The sequence below is a fragment of the Natator depressus genome, chromosome 8 (genome assembly GCF_965152275.1).
Source record: "Natator depressus isolate rNatDep1 chromosome 8, rNatDep2.hap1, whole genome shotgun sequence".
NCBI classification, from domain to species: Eukaryota; Metazoa; Chordata; order Testudines; family Cheloniidae; genus Natator; species Natator depressus.
In genome coordinates, this window is record NC_134241.1 from 104,004,903 (window position 1) to 104,021,649 (window position 16,747).

Genomic DNA, 16,747 nt, shown 5'->3' on the forward strand with positions numbered 1-16,747 from the left:
GGGGTCAGGGGCTGGGAGGCACCCCTTCCTGATGGCCGGGGGAGAGCTCTCTGCTGCCGGGAGACTGCCGGGTTTTGTTGTGAGCCTCCTGCCCCCGGCAGCAAGCCAGGCAAACGGGCTCGGTGGCCCGCGGAGGTGGGCCAAGCCCAGGTTTCTCTTGGCGGCCGCCCGATTGAGAACCGGGGCTGTAGCCTATCCCTCCTTAGCCATCTCCAGTCTAAACTGACCAGCCCTCCTAACCTCTGCAGTCTCGTCGCAGCCTTTGGAAGCCTGCTATTTCTGCTGGGGAGAGAGAGAAGCGAAATGCAGCGTCCCTCTTCCCCCGGCAGCACGTGACGCAGCCGCCCGGCCGCCCGCCGGGGGGACCGGGCGGCCCTTCGGCCAGGGCGGCTGGTGGGGGTGGGGCCGGCCGCGGGGCTCTGAGCGCTGAAGTGCCGGGACCGGCCAGGGGGGGAGAGCGGGGCCCTGGCCGGCAGGGGGAGGGGCCCGATCGGAGGGGCGGAGCCGCGGCAGCCCGTATGCAGATGTGTGTGCGCGCAGAGCCTTGTGGGAGCGGGAGCTGCCTGCCGAGCCGGGCCCGAATTTGGCAGGCGGGGCTCGGCGGGGGCCCCGGGGACACGTGGGGGCAGGTCGCGGCAGTGGGGGCCGGCGTGGGCGGGGCCGGCGGGCGTGGCGCGGCGGGCCCCACCGTGGGTTGAGAGTGCGGGGCGAGCGAGGGCGGGCGGCGGCTGGGGCTGCGCAACTCATACTTACCTGGCAGGGGAGACACCATGATCACGAAGGTGGTTTTCCCAGGGCGAGGCTCATCCATTGCACTGCGGGTGTGCTGACCCCTGCGATTTCCCCAAATGCGGGAAACTCGACTGCATAATTTGTGGTAGTGGGGGACTGCGTTCGCGCTCTCCCCTGACATCTGGTCAAAGACAGAAACAGAAACAAAAAGCTGTGCTCCCGGCTGTGGAGCATGATGTCTGTTGTTTTTTTTCAAGTTCTCGCTGAGGTTGTGTTCTTAGATGTTACTGGGGGTTCTCTAGGAAGGCTGGGCTCCTGTGTCATGGCATAGCCCGAGGAGGTAGCTGCCTAGCTGCTTGTTTTCACGGCTTACGAGTGGCTCGCAAAACTCGAAAATTTTCGCTTACAACGCTCTGTGCTTTCTGCTGCTCTGTTAATCCGAAAACGAGAATTGAGAGGTAAGCTGTGCAGGGAACTATTCCTCAACTTGCACTCCATTCCTTAAGGGCCTTTCGGGGTGTTTCATTTGATTGCCAAGGTTTATGGTATCATTCATTAGTCATCTCTCCTAATGCAGGGATCCTACATTTCAGACCAAAGAGAGATTGCCCAAAAGAGCTAAGAAACAGAAATAAAGCTGAGCACTAGGCTTTACATTTACATAAGCATCCGGAATCTGCTGGGAAATAAGCACACCGCACGGTCAACCTGTGTGTTAGGGGGCTTATTCCTTCACCCACTTACTTACCTGGTCCTTCTCACATGAACAGAGAGCAACAATACCCAAAGTCTAAAGGTGCAAACAATTCGATGTTTATTGGGGTGAACTTCCAGCAAGCATGATTCCAGTTTCCTTCCTTAGTGTCCCCCTTCCCAGCTCTGACACCACAGAGCCTTACCTGTGTCCCTGTTCCCATTCCCCCCCTTAGCAAAACATGATTCCAATTTCCCCACCCCCATTCCCTGTTCCCATTCCCCAGTGCAACCTTTTGTTCTAAGGGCATGTCTACACTACGGAATAAGGTCGAATTTATAGAAGTCGGTTTTTTAGAAATCGGTTTTATATATTCGAGTGTGTGTGTCCCCACAGAAAATGCTCTAACTGCATTAAGTGCATTAACTCGGCGGAGTGCTTCCACAGTACTGAGGCTAGAGTCGACTTCCGGAGCCTTGCACTGTGGGTAGCTATCCCACAGTTCCCGCAGTCTCCGCTGCCCATTGGAATTCTGGGTTGAGATCCCAATGCCTGATGGGGCTAAAACATTGTCGCGGGTGGTTCTGGGTACATATCGTCAGTCCCCCCTTCCCTCCCTCCCTCCGTGAAAGCAAGGGCAGACAATTGTTTCGCGCCTTTTTTCCTGAGTTACCTGTGTGGACGCCATACCACCGCAAGCATGGAGCCCGCTCAGGTAACCGTCACCGTATGTCTCCTGGGTGCTGGCAGACGGGGTACTGCATTGCTACACAGTAGCAGCAACCCATTGTCTTGTGGCAGTAGACAGTACAATATGACTGGTAGCCTTCATCGTCATGTCCAAGGTGCCCCTGGCCGCGTCGGCTGGGAGCGCCTGGGCAGACATGGGCGCAGAGACTAAATTTGGAGTGATTTGACCAGGTCATTCTCTTTAGTCTTGCAGTCAGTCCTATTGAACCGTTTTATGGTGAGCAGGCAGGCAATATGGATTGCTAGCAGTCCTATTGTACTGTCTTCTGCCGAGCTGCCATGAGATGTGGATGGCATGCAGTCCTTCTGCACTGTCTGCTGCCAGCCAAAGATGTAAAAGATAGATGAAGTGGATCAAAACAACAAATAGACCAGGTTTGTTTTGTACTCATTTGCCTCCTCCCCCATCTAGGGGACTCATTTCTCTAGGTCACACTGCAGTCACTCACAGAGAAGGTGCAGTGAGGTAAATCTAGCCATGTATCAATCAGAGGCCAGGCTAACCTCCTTGTTCCCATAAGAACAATAACTGAGGTGCACCATTTCTTATTGGAACCCTCTGTGAAGTCCTGCCTGAAATACTCCTTGATGTAAAGCCACCCCCTTTGTTGATTTTAGCTCCCTGAAGCCAACCCTGTAAGCCGTGTCCTCAGTCGCCCCTCCCTCCATCAGAGCAACGGCAGACAATCGTTCCACGCCTTTTTTCTGTGCGGACGCCATACCGAGGCAAGCATGGAGGCCGCTCAGCTCACTTTGGCAATTAGGAGCACATTAAACACCACACGCATTATCCAGCAGTATATGCAGCACCAGAACCTGGCAAAGCGATACCAGGCGAGGAAACGACGTCAGCGCGGTCATGTGAGTGATCAGGACATGGACACAGATTTCTCTGAAAGCATGGGCCCTGCCAATGCATGCATCATGGTGCTAATGGGGCAGGTTCATGCTGTGGAACGCTGATTCTGGGCTCGGGAAACAAGCACAGACTGGTGGGACTGCATAGTGTTGCAGGTCTGGGATGATTCCCAGTGGCTGCGAAACTTTCACATGCGTAAGGGCACTTTCATGGAACTTTGTGACTTGCTTTCCCCTGCCCTGAAGCGCATGAATACCAAGATGAGAGCAGCCCTCACAGTTGAGAAGCGAGTGGAAATAGCCCTGTGGAAGCTTGCAACGCCAGACAGCTACCGGTCAGTTGGGAATCAATTTGGAGTGGGCAAATCTACTGTTGGGGCTGCTGTGATGCAAGTAGCCCACGCAATCAAAGATCTGCTGATATCAAGGGTAGTGACCCTGGGAAATGTGCAGGTCATAGTGGATGGCTTTGCTGCAATGGGATTCCCTAACTGTGGTGGGGCCATAGACGGAACCCATATCCCTATCTTGGCACCGGAGCACCAAGCCGCCGAGTACATAAACCGCAAGGGGTACTTTTCAATAGTGCTGCAAGCTCTGGTGGATCACAAGGGACGTTTCACCAACATCAACGTGGGATGGCCGGGAAAGGTACATGACTCTCGCATCTTCAGGAACTCTGGTCTGTTTCAAAAGCTTCAAGAAGGGACTTTATTCCCAGACCAGAAAATACCTGTTGGGGATGTTGAAATGCCTATATGTATCCTTGGGGACCCAGCCTACCCCTTAATGCCATGGCTCATGAAGCCGTACACAGGCAACCTGGACAGTAGTCAGGAGCTGTTCAACTGCAGGCTGAGCAAGTGCAGAATGGTGGTAGAATGTGCATTTGGACGTTTAAAGGCGCGCTGGCGCAGTTTACTGACTCGGTTAGACCTCAGCGAAACCAATATTCCCACTGTTATTACTGCTTGCTGTGTGCTCCACAATATCTGTGAGAGTAAGGGGGAGACGTTTATGGCAGGGTGGGAGGTTGAGGCAAATCGCCTGGCTGCTGGTTACGCGCAGCCAGACACCAGAGCGGTTAGAAGAGCACAGGAGGGCGCGGTACGCATCAGAGAAGCTTTGAAAACCAGCTTCATGACTGGCCAGGCTACGGTGTGAAAGTTCTGTTTGTTTCTCCTTGATGAAACCCCCCGCCCCTTGGTTCACTCTACTTCCCTGTAAGCTAACCACCCTCCCCTCCTCCCTTCGATCACCGCTTGCAGAGGCAATAAAGTCATTGTTGCTTCACATTCATGCATTCTTTATTCATTCATCACACAAATAGGGGGATGACTACCAAGGTAGCCCAGGAGGGGTGGTGGAGGAGGGAAGGAAAATGCCACACAGCACTTTAAAAGTTTACAACTTTAAAATTTATTGAATGCCAGCCTTCTGTTTTTTGGGCAATCCTCTGTGGCGGAGTGGCTGGTTGGCCGGTGGCCCCCCCCACCGCGTTCTTGGGCGTCTGGATGTGGAGGCTATGGAACTTGGGGAGGAGGGCGGTTGGTTACACAGGGGCTGTAGTGGCAGTCTGTGCTCCAGCTGCCTTTGCTGCAGCTCAACCATACACTGGAGCATATTGGTTTGATCCTCCAGCAGCCTCAGCATTGAATCCTACCTCCTCTCATCACGCTGCCGCCACCTTTCAGCTTCAGCCCTCTCTTCAGCCCACCACCTACTCTCTTCAGCCCGCCACTTACTCTCTTCAGCCTGCCACCTCTCCTCCCGGTCATTTTGTGCTTTCCTGCACTCTGACATTATTTGCCTCCACGCATTCGTCTGTGCTCTGTCAGTGTGGGAGGACAGCATGAGCTCGGAGAACATTTCATCTCGAGTGAGTTTTTTTTTCTTTCTAATCTTCACTAGCCTCTGGGAAGGAGAAGATCCTGTGATCATTGAAACACATGCAGCTGGTGGAGAAAAAAAAGGGACAGCGGTATTTAAAAAGACACATTGTATAAAACACTGGCTACACTCTTTCAGGGTAAACCTTGCTGTTAACATTACATACATAGCACATGTGCTTTTGTTACAAGGTCGCATTTTGCCTCCCCCAACCGCGTGGCTACCCCCTCAACCCTCCCCACTCCCTGTGGCTAACAGCGGGGAACATTTCTGTTCAGCCGCATGCAAACAGCCCAGCAGGAATGGGCTCCTCTGAGTGTCCCCTGAAGAAAAGCACCCTATTTCAACCAGGTGACCATGGATTATATCTCACTCTCCTGAGGATAAAACAGAGAGATAAAGAACGGATGTTGTTTGAACGCCAGCAAACATACACTGCAATGCTTTGTTGTACAATGATTCCCGAATACGTGTTACTGGCCTGGAGTGGTAAAGTGTCCTACCATGAAGGACGCAATAAGTCTGCCCTCCCCAGAAACCTTTTGCAAAGGCTTTGGGAGTACATCCAGGAGAGCCGTGAATGCCAGGGCAAAGTAATCCTTTCACATGCTTGCTTTTAAACCATGTATAGTATTTTAAAAGGTACACTCACCGGAGGTCCCTTCTCCGCCTGCTGGGTCCAGGAGGCAGCCTTGGGTGGGCTCGGGGGGTACTGGCTCCAGGTCCAGGGTGAGAAACAGTTCCTGGCTGTCGGGAAAACCGGTTTCTCCGCTTGCTTGCTGTGAGCTATCTACAACCTCGTCATCATCATCATCTTCTTCGTCCCCAAAACCTGCTTCCGTCTTGCCTCCATCTCCATTGAAGGAGTCAAACAACACGGCGGGGGTAGTGATGGCTGAACCCCCTAAAATGGCATGCAGCTCATCATAGAAGCGGCATGTTTGGGGCTCTGACCTGGAGCGGCCGTTCGCCTCTCTGGTTTTCTGGTAGGCTTGCCTCAGCTCCTTCAGTTTCACGTGGCACTGCTTCGGGTCCCTGTTATGGCCTCTGTCCTTCATGCCCTGGGAGATTTTGACAAAGGCTTTGGCATTTCGAAAACTGGAACGGAGTTCTGATAGCACGGATTCCTCTCCCCATACAGCGATCAGATCCCGTACCTCCCGTTCGGTCCATGCTGGAGCTCTTTTGCGATTCTGGGACTCCATCATGGTCACCTCTGCTGATGAGCTCTGCATGGTCACCTGCAGCTTGCCACACTGGCCAAACAGGAAATGAGATTCAAAAGTTCGCGGTTCTTTTCCTGTCTACCTGGCCAGTGCATCTGAGTTGAGAGTGCTGTCCAGAGCGGTCAAAATGGAGCACTCTGGGATAGCTCCCGGAGGCCAATACCGTCAAATTGTGTCCACAGTACCCCAAATTCGACCCGGCAAGGCCGATTTAAGCGCTAATCCACTTGTCTGGGGTGGAGTAAGGAAATCGATTTTAAGAGCCCTTTAAGTCGAAATAAAGGGCTTCATCGTGTGGACAGGTGCAGGTTTACATCGATTTAATGCAGCTAAATTTGACCTAAAGTTTTAGTGTAGACCAGGGCTAAGGGAGCTGCCTGACTGCTCTGCCTCTTGCTCTGCTTGCAGCTTTTTGCCTGTTCCTTTCTCGTGGGCTCTTTCTCCTCTGATGGGAGGACGGCCTGTCAAAAATGCCTGTCTCTCCTGGTCCCTATTCAGGCCTGTCTGTAAAGGCCTGTACTCTAAGACTTTAGGTGTATTCTTATCACTTAGCTAGTTATAGAGGTAGAACAGAAAGAATCAAAATCACTGTCTGCTGGTGTAAGAGGCTTCTCTTACTGTGACAGTCTGAGGCCCTGTTCTTACGCTAAGATCTCTGTCTAAGCAGCAGAGGCAGCCATAAGCTGGGAAGAGAATTGTCACGTCCTCACATCCCAAACCAGTCACACTGAAATAAGGCAACATGGGGCTGTTACAAAGGTGATCTGATCTATCACCTCCAGAGAAAGGGAAGAGCCTAGAAAATGTAAAAGGAAACTTAGTTTGATAGCATCCTGTCTGGCAAGAACTCACTTATCAATAGCTGGGATGTGAAATCCTCATTTCTGTGTTTGTTCTATAATTGTAGTCCCCATTTCCCTATTGTTTGTCTGCATAATCTCTGTCTGGTTCTGTGATTGTTTCTCTTTGCTGTATAATGAATTTTGCTGGGTGCAAACTAATTAAGGTGATGGGATATAATTGGTTAAATAATCATGTTACAATATGTCAGGACTGGTTAGATAAATTTTAGTAAAATGATTGGTTAAGGTATAGCTAAGCAGAACTCAAGTTTTACTATATAGTCTGCAGTCAATCAGGAAGTAAGGGGTGGGGAAATTGGAATCATGTTTTGCTAAGGGGGGGAATGGGAACAGGGACACAGGTAAGGCTCTGTGGTGTCAGAGCTGGGAAGGGGGACACTAAGGAAGGAAACTGGAATCATGCTTGCTGGAAGTTCACCCCAATAAACATCGAATTGTTTGCACCTTTAGACTTTGGGTATTGTTGCTCTCTGTTCATGTGAGAAGGACCAGGTAAGTAAGTGGGTGAAGGAATAAGCCCCCTAACACACAGGTTGACCGTGCGGTGTGCTTATTTCCCAGCAGATTCCGGATGCTTATGTAAATGTAAAGCCTAGTGCTCAGCTTTATTTCTGTTTCTTAGCTCTTTTGGGCAATCTCTCTTTGGTCTGAAATGTAGGATCCCTGCATTAGGAGAGATGACTAATGAATGATACCATAAACCTTGGCAATCAAATGAAACACCCCGAAAGGCCCTTAAGGAATGGAGTGCAAGTTGAGGAATAGTTCCCTGCACAGCTTACCTCTCAATTCTCGTTTTCGGATTAACAGAGCAGCAGAAAGCACAGAGCGTTGTAAGCGAAAATTTTCGAGTTTTGCGAGCCACTCGTAAGCCGTGAAAACAAGCAGCTAGGCAGCTACCTCCTCGGGCTATGCCATGACACAGGAGCCCAGCCTTCCTAGAGAACCCCCAGTAACATCTAAGAACACAACCTCAGCGAGAACTTGAAAAAAAACAACAGACATCATGCTCCACAGCCGGGAGCACAGCTTTTTGTTTCTGTTTCTGTCTTTGACCAGATGTCAGGGGAGAGCGCGAACGCAGTCCCCCACTACCACAAATTATGCAGTCGAGTTTCCCGCATTTGGGGAAATCGCAGGGGTCAGCACACCCGCAGTGCAATGGATGAGCCTCGCCCTGGGAAAACCACCTTCGTGATCATGGTGTCTCCCCTGCCAGGTAAGTATGAGTTGCGCAGCCCCAGCCGCCGCCCGCCCTCGCTCGCCCCGCACTCTCAACCCACGGTGGGGCCCGCCGCGCCACGCCCGCCGGCCCCGCCCACGCCGGCCCCCACTGCCGCGACCTGCCCCCACGTGTCCCCGGGGCCCCCGCCGAGCCCCGCCTGCCAAATTCGGGCCCGGCTCGGCAGGCAGCTCCCGCTCCCACAAGGCTCTGCGCGCACACACATCTGCATACGGGCTGCCGCGGCTCCGCCCCTCCGATCGGGCCCCTCCCCCTGCCGGCCAGGGCCCCGCTCTCCCCCCCTGGCCGGTCCCGGCACTTCAGCGCTCAGAGCCCCGCGGCCGGCCCCACCCCCACCAGCCGCCCTGGCCGAAGGGCCGCCCGGTCCCCCCGGCGGGCGGCCGGGCGGCTGCGTCACGTGCTGCCGGGGGAAGAGGGACGCTGCATTTCGCTTCTCTCTCTCCCCAGCAGAAATAGCAGGCTTCCAAAGGCTGCGACGAGACTGCAGAGGTTAGGAGGGCTGGTCAGTTTAGACTGGAGATGGCTAAGGAGGGATAGGCTACAGCCCCGGTTCTCAATCGGGCGGCCGCCAAGAGAAACCTGGGCTTGGCCCACCTCCGCGGGCCACCGAGCCCGTTTGCCTGGCTTGCTGCCGGGGGCAGGAGGCTCACAACAAAACCCGGCAGTCTCCCGGCAGCAGAGAGCTCTCCCCCGGCCATCAGGAAGGGGTGCCTCCCAGCCCCTGACCCCACGAGCAGGCAGCAGCTAGCCAAGGAGACACGCCACCGCTCCGCCCCCCTACGTTAGCGGGGTGCGGGGGGGGAGCAGGTGACCCCGTGTGCCCCCGTCCCCGCTTCACCTCTGGTTGGGGATCCGCAGGGCTGTGTATTTATTTTTAGGGCCCCTGGTAAATAAGAAGGTTGAGAACCACTGTGAGAGAGGTCTATAAAACCATCAATGATGTGGCTAAAGTGAAGAGCGAAGTGTTATTCACCCTTTCCCGCAATACAGTAAAGGTGCGGGGGACCCACCTGACAAAATTAAGGTGCCGAACTCCCTGCCATGGTATGTTGTGAGGGCGAAAAGTAGCACTGGCTTCCACAGAGAATGAGATGAGTTCATAGAGACTAGGTCCGTCAAGAGCTATTAGTGAAGTTGGTCAGTGATGCAATCCCATGCTTGAGGCAAGCCCTAAATCTTCTGACTCCACAGAGACCAGGAGTGGAAGATGAAGGTGGATCACTCCAAATTGTTCTGTTCTGTACACTCCACTGGGCTAGGTGGACCCTTGGTCTGACCCACTCTGGCCTTCTTACAGGAGATCATGGGAGTGAAAGAATTAGTTGCCAATGAGCTCTGCTGCATAAGGTCGTCTAGAATAACCCGAGAGGCCAATATGAATACCCTTGTTGTACCATTAAATATTAACACAGAAAACATGGGGATTGAGTTAAATTATGTGCATAGGGCATGGGGATTAGTTATTCTAATTCCTTCCTTTGGAAATGTAATCGTGCATGAAAAGCATGACATTTGAATATATATCTGAAAGTTATTTTCTACAGTATGCAAAGTCTCAGCAAATCACTAGTATTAAAAACATACGAAACCAAACAGCAAGATGAATTCGGAACACAAAATAGCCCCCTGCTGGAAAAACATCTCACTAGCACACTGAGCTCTAAATACATTGTAAACGGTATTTTTGCTAATTCTCGAGATAAGTGACATGTAAAGAACCAGTAGAGATTTCTGAGCAATGTAAGCATTAACACAACTTCAATTAATGAATCACCAACGCTCTGTTTTTTTTTTTCACAATAAAAGCCCCCGGGCGCTACACGGACGGCCCGTAAATCCTTCCCCTTGTACGGCCCATTGCACTGGCCGGCGTAAAGCCCGAGTTTTACCGTCGGAACCAGGATCCCTGGGAGCAAACCCAGCCCAAGGACCAGGGACGCGGGGCGGGGAGCAGGTGACGATGCGCAATGCATTCTGGGCATTCAAAGTAGCGTCCCGGGTAGGTCCGAGAGCGCAGGGGGTCCCGAGCCTCCGAGCTGCGGCTGCAGCCCCTGGAACGCGGCTCCGGGTGGGGCGGCGGCTCCCGGGGTCCCCGCAGCTGCTCCGGGCGCGGCCCCGCGCATTGGTTACCCGGGGCCACGCAGGAGACGCCCCCGGGCCCGGAGCCTGCGGGTGCCGGGCTCTGCGCCTCGGGCGGTGCAAGCGGGCTCGGGGCGCTGGCCACTCCCGGGTGCCCGCGGGAAAGGGCCGGTGCAACTGCAAGGGCCGCGGAGCCGCCCCGGCGAGCTGTCGGGCCAACCAGCCATTGCTCGGAGCCTGCCCCGCCCCCTACGGGGATCGCGCCCCGCCCCCTACGGTTAGAGCAGCCCGCCCAGGGGCGGCAAAGAGCGGCCGGCTTGTCCCCAGCCCCCGCCGCCCCCCGGGACTGGGCTTCGCCAGCCTGCAGCCACCGCACAGCTCGTTGACCCGCCCGTGGAGACCGGGGTGGAACTGGGGAGCGCTGACAATACGCCTCCGCGTGCAACCCTCCCACGTCCGAGGAAGGTCGCGTTGGGGGCCATTCTGGTATTGCACCCGGGTGCTTCGTCTGTTCAAACACACTCCTTACAGCCTGAAGGCAAAGAGAGCCCCCTAAGAAAAAACCACATCAACGTTCATTCTAACTTCCCCGTAAGAAAATTAACGGGGAGCCCAACCGCTTTCGATTATAGAAATTATAACAAAAGGATTTAGCTCGTGTTACAGCCGCTCTAATACCTTTTGTCTTTTACCGTACACACCAAGGAACAGGTTTAGCAAAACAAAGCTTGGGGGAAAAAAAGGGGAGAAATTTATAAATATTGTTTCCACAGAAAAGTTTAGTAAAAAGCAAAATATTTAGACAATATAAAGAAAAACCTGGGTATCAGTAAGTGGGCTCTAAAACCACCATCAGGGCACTTCGCTTTGCAGCCAGGGTGACCCGAGTTAGCGCTGACCGAATCAGGGAACTTTACATCAAAATAAGGCGCCCATCACGTCCGGCTTCAAGCACGAAAATCTGCTGCAAAATAATCAAAAGGAAGTTAGGACCTACAAAGTAAAAACATTAGTTATTTTAATAGGACTGTTTCCCTTTTACATCTTTTCAGCTGCAAATCGGAGTTAAAAACCTAAAGTGATGAATGAATTACCACAAATACAGAAAAAACGTGTGTGTGTGTGCGTGTGTGTGTGTGTGTGTGGGGAAATACCACTCGTTGCAAGCGAATTCTCTGCTTTACATCAGAGAACAACCATACACAAGAGTGCTCTCTTTTTTATCATGAAATATTAACATACAAAATCTGCAGATCAAGGTAGAGAGTGTGCATAAAAAGAACTGTGATTGGGGATTGGTTAATGTCCTGAATCCTTAATCTGAAAATGAAGGGACGCAGGAAAGAATAGACAACACTCGATGAACCGCCAGAAAAAAGTGTAATAAAAGAACGCCTTACAAACATTGTCTGGGCAAGCAAGCAGGAGCCAAAAAAAAATCGTACAGCGTATCTAACAACAGTGTTAGCAAAGAAAAAAATCTCTTAACTTCCCAGCAGTACTCCTGAAAGTTTAAAAGCGTTAGCACATTCACCAACTGCAATGAGAAAAGACATAGAACTTGCCAGAGCAGCAGTTCCAACGGCTATTTCCCAACAAAACCCTCGTCTGTTTTGTGCAAAGACCCCCCCAAAATATCACGCTGTGTTTAACAGCGGTCTTAGCAAACCAACAGACATCCCGAGATCCTTAATGTGCGACCGGGAACTTAAAAACTACGAAACATTCACACATTACAACCCCCCACCATTTAACAAAGCCTTAGTTTAAACAAGCGCTCTACAACACTCCTGTCTGTTTTTTACAAGAAGAAGCAGCTTCACCGAAATGAAGCCTCAAAAAATTGGGTAGAAACTCATAAATGTTCCTCTCCACGGAAATCTTTAGTAAAAGGCGAAAGATTTATACGATCTGAAGAGAAACCAGAGTATGACAAGGACCCCGCAGAGGCGCTGCCGGGGAAACCGCGTTCTCTCCTCACCTCAGGGTGACTACGCTCACAGCCCGCCACACCGCTCGCTTTTACAGGAAAGTGAATTGAGCCCGCTTCTATCCCGAGCTTGATCATCGGAACCGGGCACGCTGCGAGCAGAACCGTCCCCTTCAGCAGGGACTGGCTTCACGGAGCGCAATGCACTGTGGGTATGCAAATCAGACTCGCCGGCCCGCCTCGCCGCTCAAACGAGGCTTTTCTCGGGGCTGCCCCTGCCGGGCGCAGGTGGCGCTGCCGGCGGCCGGGGCCGGAGCGGCTGGTCTCCCCAGACGCTCCCGCTGACGCGCAGGCGCACGGAGGATCCCGGAGCCGGGCGGGGAAGCCCGAGGGCACGTGGCCCCCCGCTGGGTTCGGAGGCTCGAACCCGGAGCCAAGCACGCGCCTCGCGAGGCCGCAGGAGCCGGGATCGCCCTGGAGCGTCTCTCGCCAGGCGGGGTGGGCCGGCCGGGGGCCGCCGCTTGCTCCGTCTCTGCTGCCGAGTCGCTGCCCGGGGCCCCGGGGGTCGCTGAGCTGCAGCCCCCCGAGACCCGGGACCAGCTTCCCCCCGCGCCGCCCGCCTGCGCGCTCAGCCTCCCTGGGCGGGCCCGGGGAGGGACCGAGGGGCCTTCCCGGCTCTGGCGCGGAGGCCGCCCGTGCCCTTCTGCAGGGACGGGGACGGGCGCGAGAGCAGGCCGGGGAGGCCGCTCGGGGCGGCTCCGACTCCTGGTGGGGGGAGAGCCGCGAGAGGCGGCGTCCCTCGTCCCCCGGCAGAAGCGGGTCCGCCCCACGAGCTGCTCGCGGGGCTCCGGGATCCCCGGGACGGGACCGGCTCCGGCTCTCGGGCAGGCCGGACACCGGAGCGCTCCTGAAGCCGGGGCAGCTCTGTCGGCCCCGCCTCTTCCGAGCCGGGCTGGCTGCAGCCCGTGAGGCGGGCGCCGGGGGAGCGGGCCCCGCAGAGGCCCCGGCCGGGACCGGGCGGCGCTTGGGCCAGGGCGCCTGGTGGGGGTGGGGCCGGCGGCGGGGCTCGGAGCGCTGGCGAGCCGGGGCTGGGCAGGGGGAGGGGCGGAGCCGCGGCAGCCCGTATGCAGATGTGTGTGCGCGCAGAGCCTTGTGGGAGCGGGAGCTGCCTGCCGAGCCGGGCCCGAATTTGGCAGGCGGGGCTCGGCGGGGAGAAGGCTGGGGCCCCGGGGACACGTGGGGGCAGGTCGCGGCAGTGGGGGCCGGCGTGGGCGGGGCCGGCGGGCGTGGCGCGGCGGGCCCCACCGTGGGTTGAGAGTGCGGGGCGAGCGAGGGCGGGCGGCGGCTGGGGCTGCGCAACTCATACTTACCTGGCAGGGGAGACACCATGATCACGAAGGTGGTTTTCCCAGGGCGAGGCTCATCCATTGCACTGCGGGTGTGCTGACCCCTGCGATTTCCCCAAATGCGGGAAACTCGACTGCATAATTTGTGGTAGTGGGGGACTGCGTTCGCGCTCTCCCCTGGCAATCGGTCAAAAAAAGAGAACTTTGTGTGTTGTTTGGAGTTATTTTTTTGTTTCTTTTGTGAATTATTCTGAGTTTTTTTGTGTGTGTTGTCAGTTTTGTTCTACGTCTTTGTTATTGCTTGGTTCTGTAGGGGGCTCCACCTACCTTGTTTTCTTTTTCAGTGCTTGTGAGTAGTTTTTGCCGTGTTTGTGATTCACGCTGGCGTTTGGTTCAACAAGAAAACTGAGACTTTGCCTTACAACGCTATGTTGTTTTGACTGCTCTGTTAATTGGAGCTCAGGCTGCTGGTTTCTTTGTTGTTTTTCTGTTCTTTCCTGGGCTTTTACATCGGATCTGCTCTCTACTCTGCCTTTGTGGGGCTTGGACCAGTGCCTTCTTTTGCCCTAAGGGGAGCTGCTTGGTGGCTCTGCCTTTTGCCCCGCTTGCAGCTTTTTGCCTGTTCCTCCTTCTTGGGCCGTCTCTGATGGGAGGATGGCCTGTCAAAAACACCTCTCTCACCTGGTCCCCTCCTCCAATGTGCAGGCTCTCCCCCGGCCCTGGGGTGCTTTGGCTTTTGCTCTCTGTTCTTTCTCTTGGTGGCCAATCCTCTCTGTGCTACGGAGACTAGGCCTCTTCCAATCTGCCCTGGAGGAAAATTCCTTCCCGACCCCAAATATGGCGAGCAGCTAAACCCTGAGCATAGGGGCAAGATTCATCAGCCAGATACTACAGAAAATTCTTTCCTGGGTAACTCAGATCCCTCCCCATCTAATATCCCATCACAGGCCATTGGGCCTATTTACCATGAATATTTAATTACCAAAACCATGTTATCCCATCATACCATCTCCTCCATAAACTTATCGAGTTTAATCTTAAAGCCAGATAGGTCTTTTCCCCCCACAGCTTCCCTTGGAAGGCTATTCCAAAACTTCACTCCTCCGATGGTTAGAAACCTTCGTCTAATTTCTAGTCTAAATTTCCTGGTGGCTAGTTTATATCCATTTGTTCTTGTGTCCACATTGGTACTGAGCTTAAATAATTCCTCTCCCTCTCCGGTATTTATCCCTCTGATATATTTATAGAGAGCAATCATATCTCCCCTCAACTTTCTTTTAGTTACGCTAAACAAGCCAAGCTCCTTGAGTCTCCTTTCATAAGACAAGTTTTCCATTCCTCGGATCATCCTAATAGCCCTTCTCTGTACCTGTTCCAGTTTGAATTCATCCTTCTTAAACATGGGAGACCAGAACTGCACACAGTATTCCAGGTGAGGTCTCACCAGTGCCTTATATAACGGTACTCACACCTCCTTATCCCTACTGGAAATACTCTCCTGATGCATCCCAAGACTGCATTAGCTTTTTTCACGGCCATATCACATTGGCGGCTCATAGTCATCCTATGGTCAACCAATACTCCAAGGTCCTTTTCCTCCTCCGTTACTTCTAATTGATGCGTCCTAGCTTATAACTCAATTTCTTGTTATTAATCCCTAAATGCATGACCTTACACTTCTCACTATTAAATTTCATCCTATTACTATTACTCCCGTTTACAAGGTCATCCAGATCCTCCTGTAGGATATCCCTGTCCTTCTCTAAATTGGCAGTACTTCCCAGCTTTGTATCATCCGCAAACTTTATTAGCACACTCCCACTTTTTGTGCCAAGGTCAGTAATAAAAAGATTAAATAAGATTGGTCCCAAAACCGATCCTTGAGGAACTCCACTGGTAACCTCCCTCCAGCCTGACAGTTCACCTTTCAGTAGGACCCGTTGTAGTCTCCCCTTTAACCAGTTCCTTATCCACCTTTCAGTGTTCCCATTGATCCCCATCTTATCCAATTTAACTAATAATTCCCCATGTGGCACGGTAGCAAATGCCTTACTGAAATCTAGGTAAATTAGATCCACTGCGTTTCCTTTGTCTAAAAAATCTGTTACTTTCTCAAAGAAGGAGATCAGGTTGGTTTGGCACGATCTACCTTTTGTAAAACCATGTTGTATTTTGTCCCATTTACCATTGACTTCAATGTCCTTAACTACCTTCTCCTTCAAAATTTTTTCCAAGACCTTGCATACTACAGATGTCAAACTAACAGGCCTATAATTACCCGGATCACTTTTTTTCCCTTTCTTAAAAATAGGAACTATGTTAGCAATTCTCCAACCATACGGTACAACCCCTGAGCTTACAGATCCATTAAAAATTCTTGCTAATGGGCTTGCAATTTCATGTGCCAATTCCTTTAATATTCTTGGATGAAGATTATCTGGGCCCCCCGATTTAGTCCCATTAAGCTGTTTGAGTTTCACTTCTACCTCAAATATGGTAATGTCTACCTCCATATCCTCATTCCCATTTGTCATGCTACCATTATCCCTAAGATCCTCTTTAGTCTTATTAAAGACTGAGGCAAAGTATTTGTTTAGATATTGGGCCATGCCTAGATTATCCTTGACCTCCACTCCATCCTCAGTGTTTGAGCTCTGGGGGAATGGAATAAAAATCCCTGTCAAGAAGAAACTGTTGTCCCTATGCTGCTTGGACTTCAGGGAGAGGGCACGCCTTCTAAGCGTCGGCAAGGGATCCCGGCTGTCTGGCTAGGGTTAGCCCTCAGGGACACACAGGGCTTGCGTGTTACAGCAGCTTCTACTGCTTTTTGAAACTTCAGACTGTACCTCCTTTGTGTGTATGTTTCCCTGCTTTAACCTGGTAAATAAGTTTCTTCTTTCTTTTCCTACTTAGTAAAGATTTAGCTAGTTTAGTATGGGATTGGCCACGAACGTTGTCTTCACTTTGAGATCTGAGGTGCAATTGACCTGGCTGAGTGACCGGTCCGAGTGACCAGAATATTGTTATGGTTTTTGGTGCAAGGGACCATCTGTCACAAAGGCAGGCTCACCTAGTGCCTGAGGAGTTCACACTTGATACTTGGTTGGTGACATCGAAATGTGGAAGACACAACCGT

At 52.8% G+C, this 16,747-nt stretch overlaps 1 protein-coding gene and 4 non-coding genes across 7 annotated transcripts; 2 read left to right on the forward strand and 3 right to left on the reverse strand.

Moving 5' to 3' along the window:
* Window positions 1–745: 745 nt before the first annotated feature.
* On the forward strand, window positions 746–909 carry LOC141993037 (U1 spliceosomal RNA). The gene has a single exon (XR_012640733.1). It is a non-coding gene; the product is annotated as a U1 spliceosomal RNA (small nuclear RNA).
* A 3,523-nt stretch (window positions 910–4,432) lies between these two features.
* On the reverse strand, window positions 4,433–12,712 carry LOC141992597 (uncharacterized). Of its 3 annotated transcripts, none has more exons than XM_074961881.1 (6): window positions 12,317–12,712; window positions 11,155–11,296; window positions 9,267–9,608; window positions 7,796–7,951; window positions 5,577–6,180; window positions 4,433–4,989 (listed from the first exon to the last, which is right to left on the reverse strand). In XM_074961881.1, the coding sequence occupies exons 5-6, from the start codon at window positions 6,157–6,159 to the stop codon at window positions 4,694–4,696; spliced, it is 879 nt and encodes a 292-aa protein (XP_074817982.1). In that variant the 5' UTR covers window positions 6,160–6,180; window positions 7,796–7,951; window positions 9,267–9,608; window positions 11,155–11,296; window positions 12,317–12,712; the 3' UTR covers window positions 4,433–4,693. The 3 variants fall into 3 exon arrangements, with proteins under 3 accessions (XP_074817982.1, XP_074817981.1, XP_074817983.1); XM_074961880.1 differs by having other exon boundaries at window positions 11,155–11,299; XM_074961882.1 differs by having other exon boundaries at window positions 5,577–5,985; window positions 11,155–12,709.
* On the reverse strand, window positions 8,077–8,240 carry LOC141993041 (U1 spliceosomal RNA). The gene has a single exon (XR_012640737.1). It is a non-coding gene; the product is annotated as a U1 spliceosomal RNA (small nuclear RNA).
* Window positions 12,151–12,266, reverse strand: LOC141993056 (U5 spliceosomal RNA). The gene has a single exon (XR_012640750.1). It is a non-coding gene; the product is annotated as a U5 spliceosomal RNA (small nuclear RNA).
* A 915-nt stretch (window positions 12,713–13,627) lies between the features above and the next one.
* LOC141993042 (U1 spliceosomal RNA) lies at window positions 13,628–13,791 on the forward strand. Its single transcript, XR_012640738.1, has one exon. It is a non-coding gene; the product is annotated as a U1 spliceosomal RNA (small nuclear RNA).
* Window positions 13,792–16,747: the final 2,956 nt, after the last annotated feature.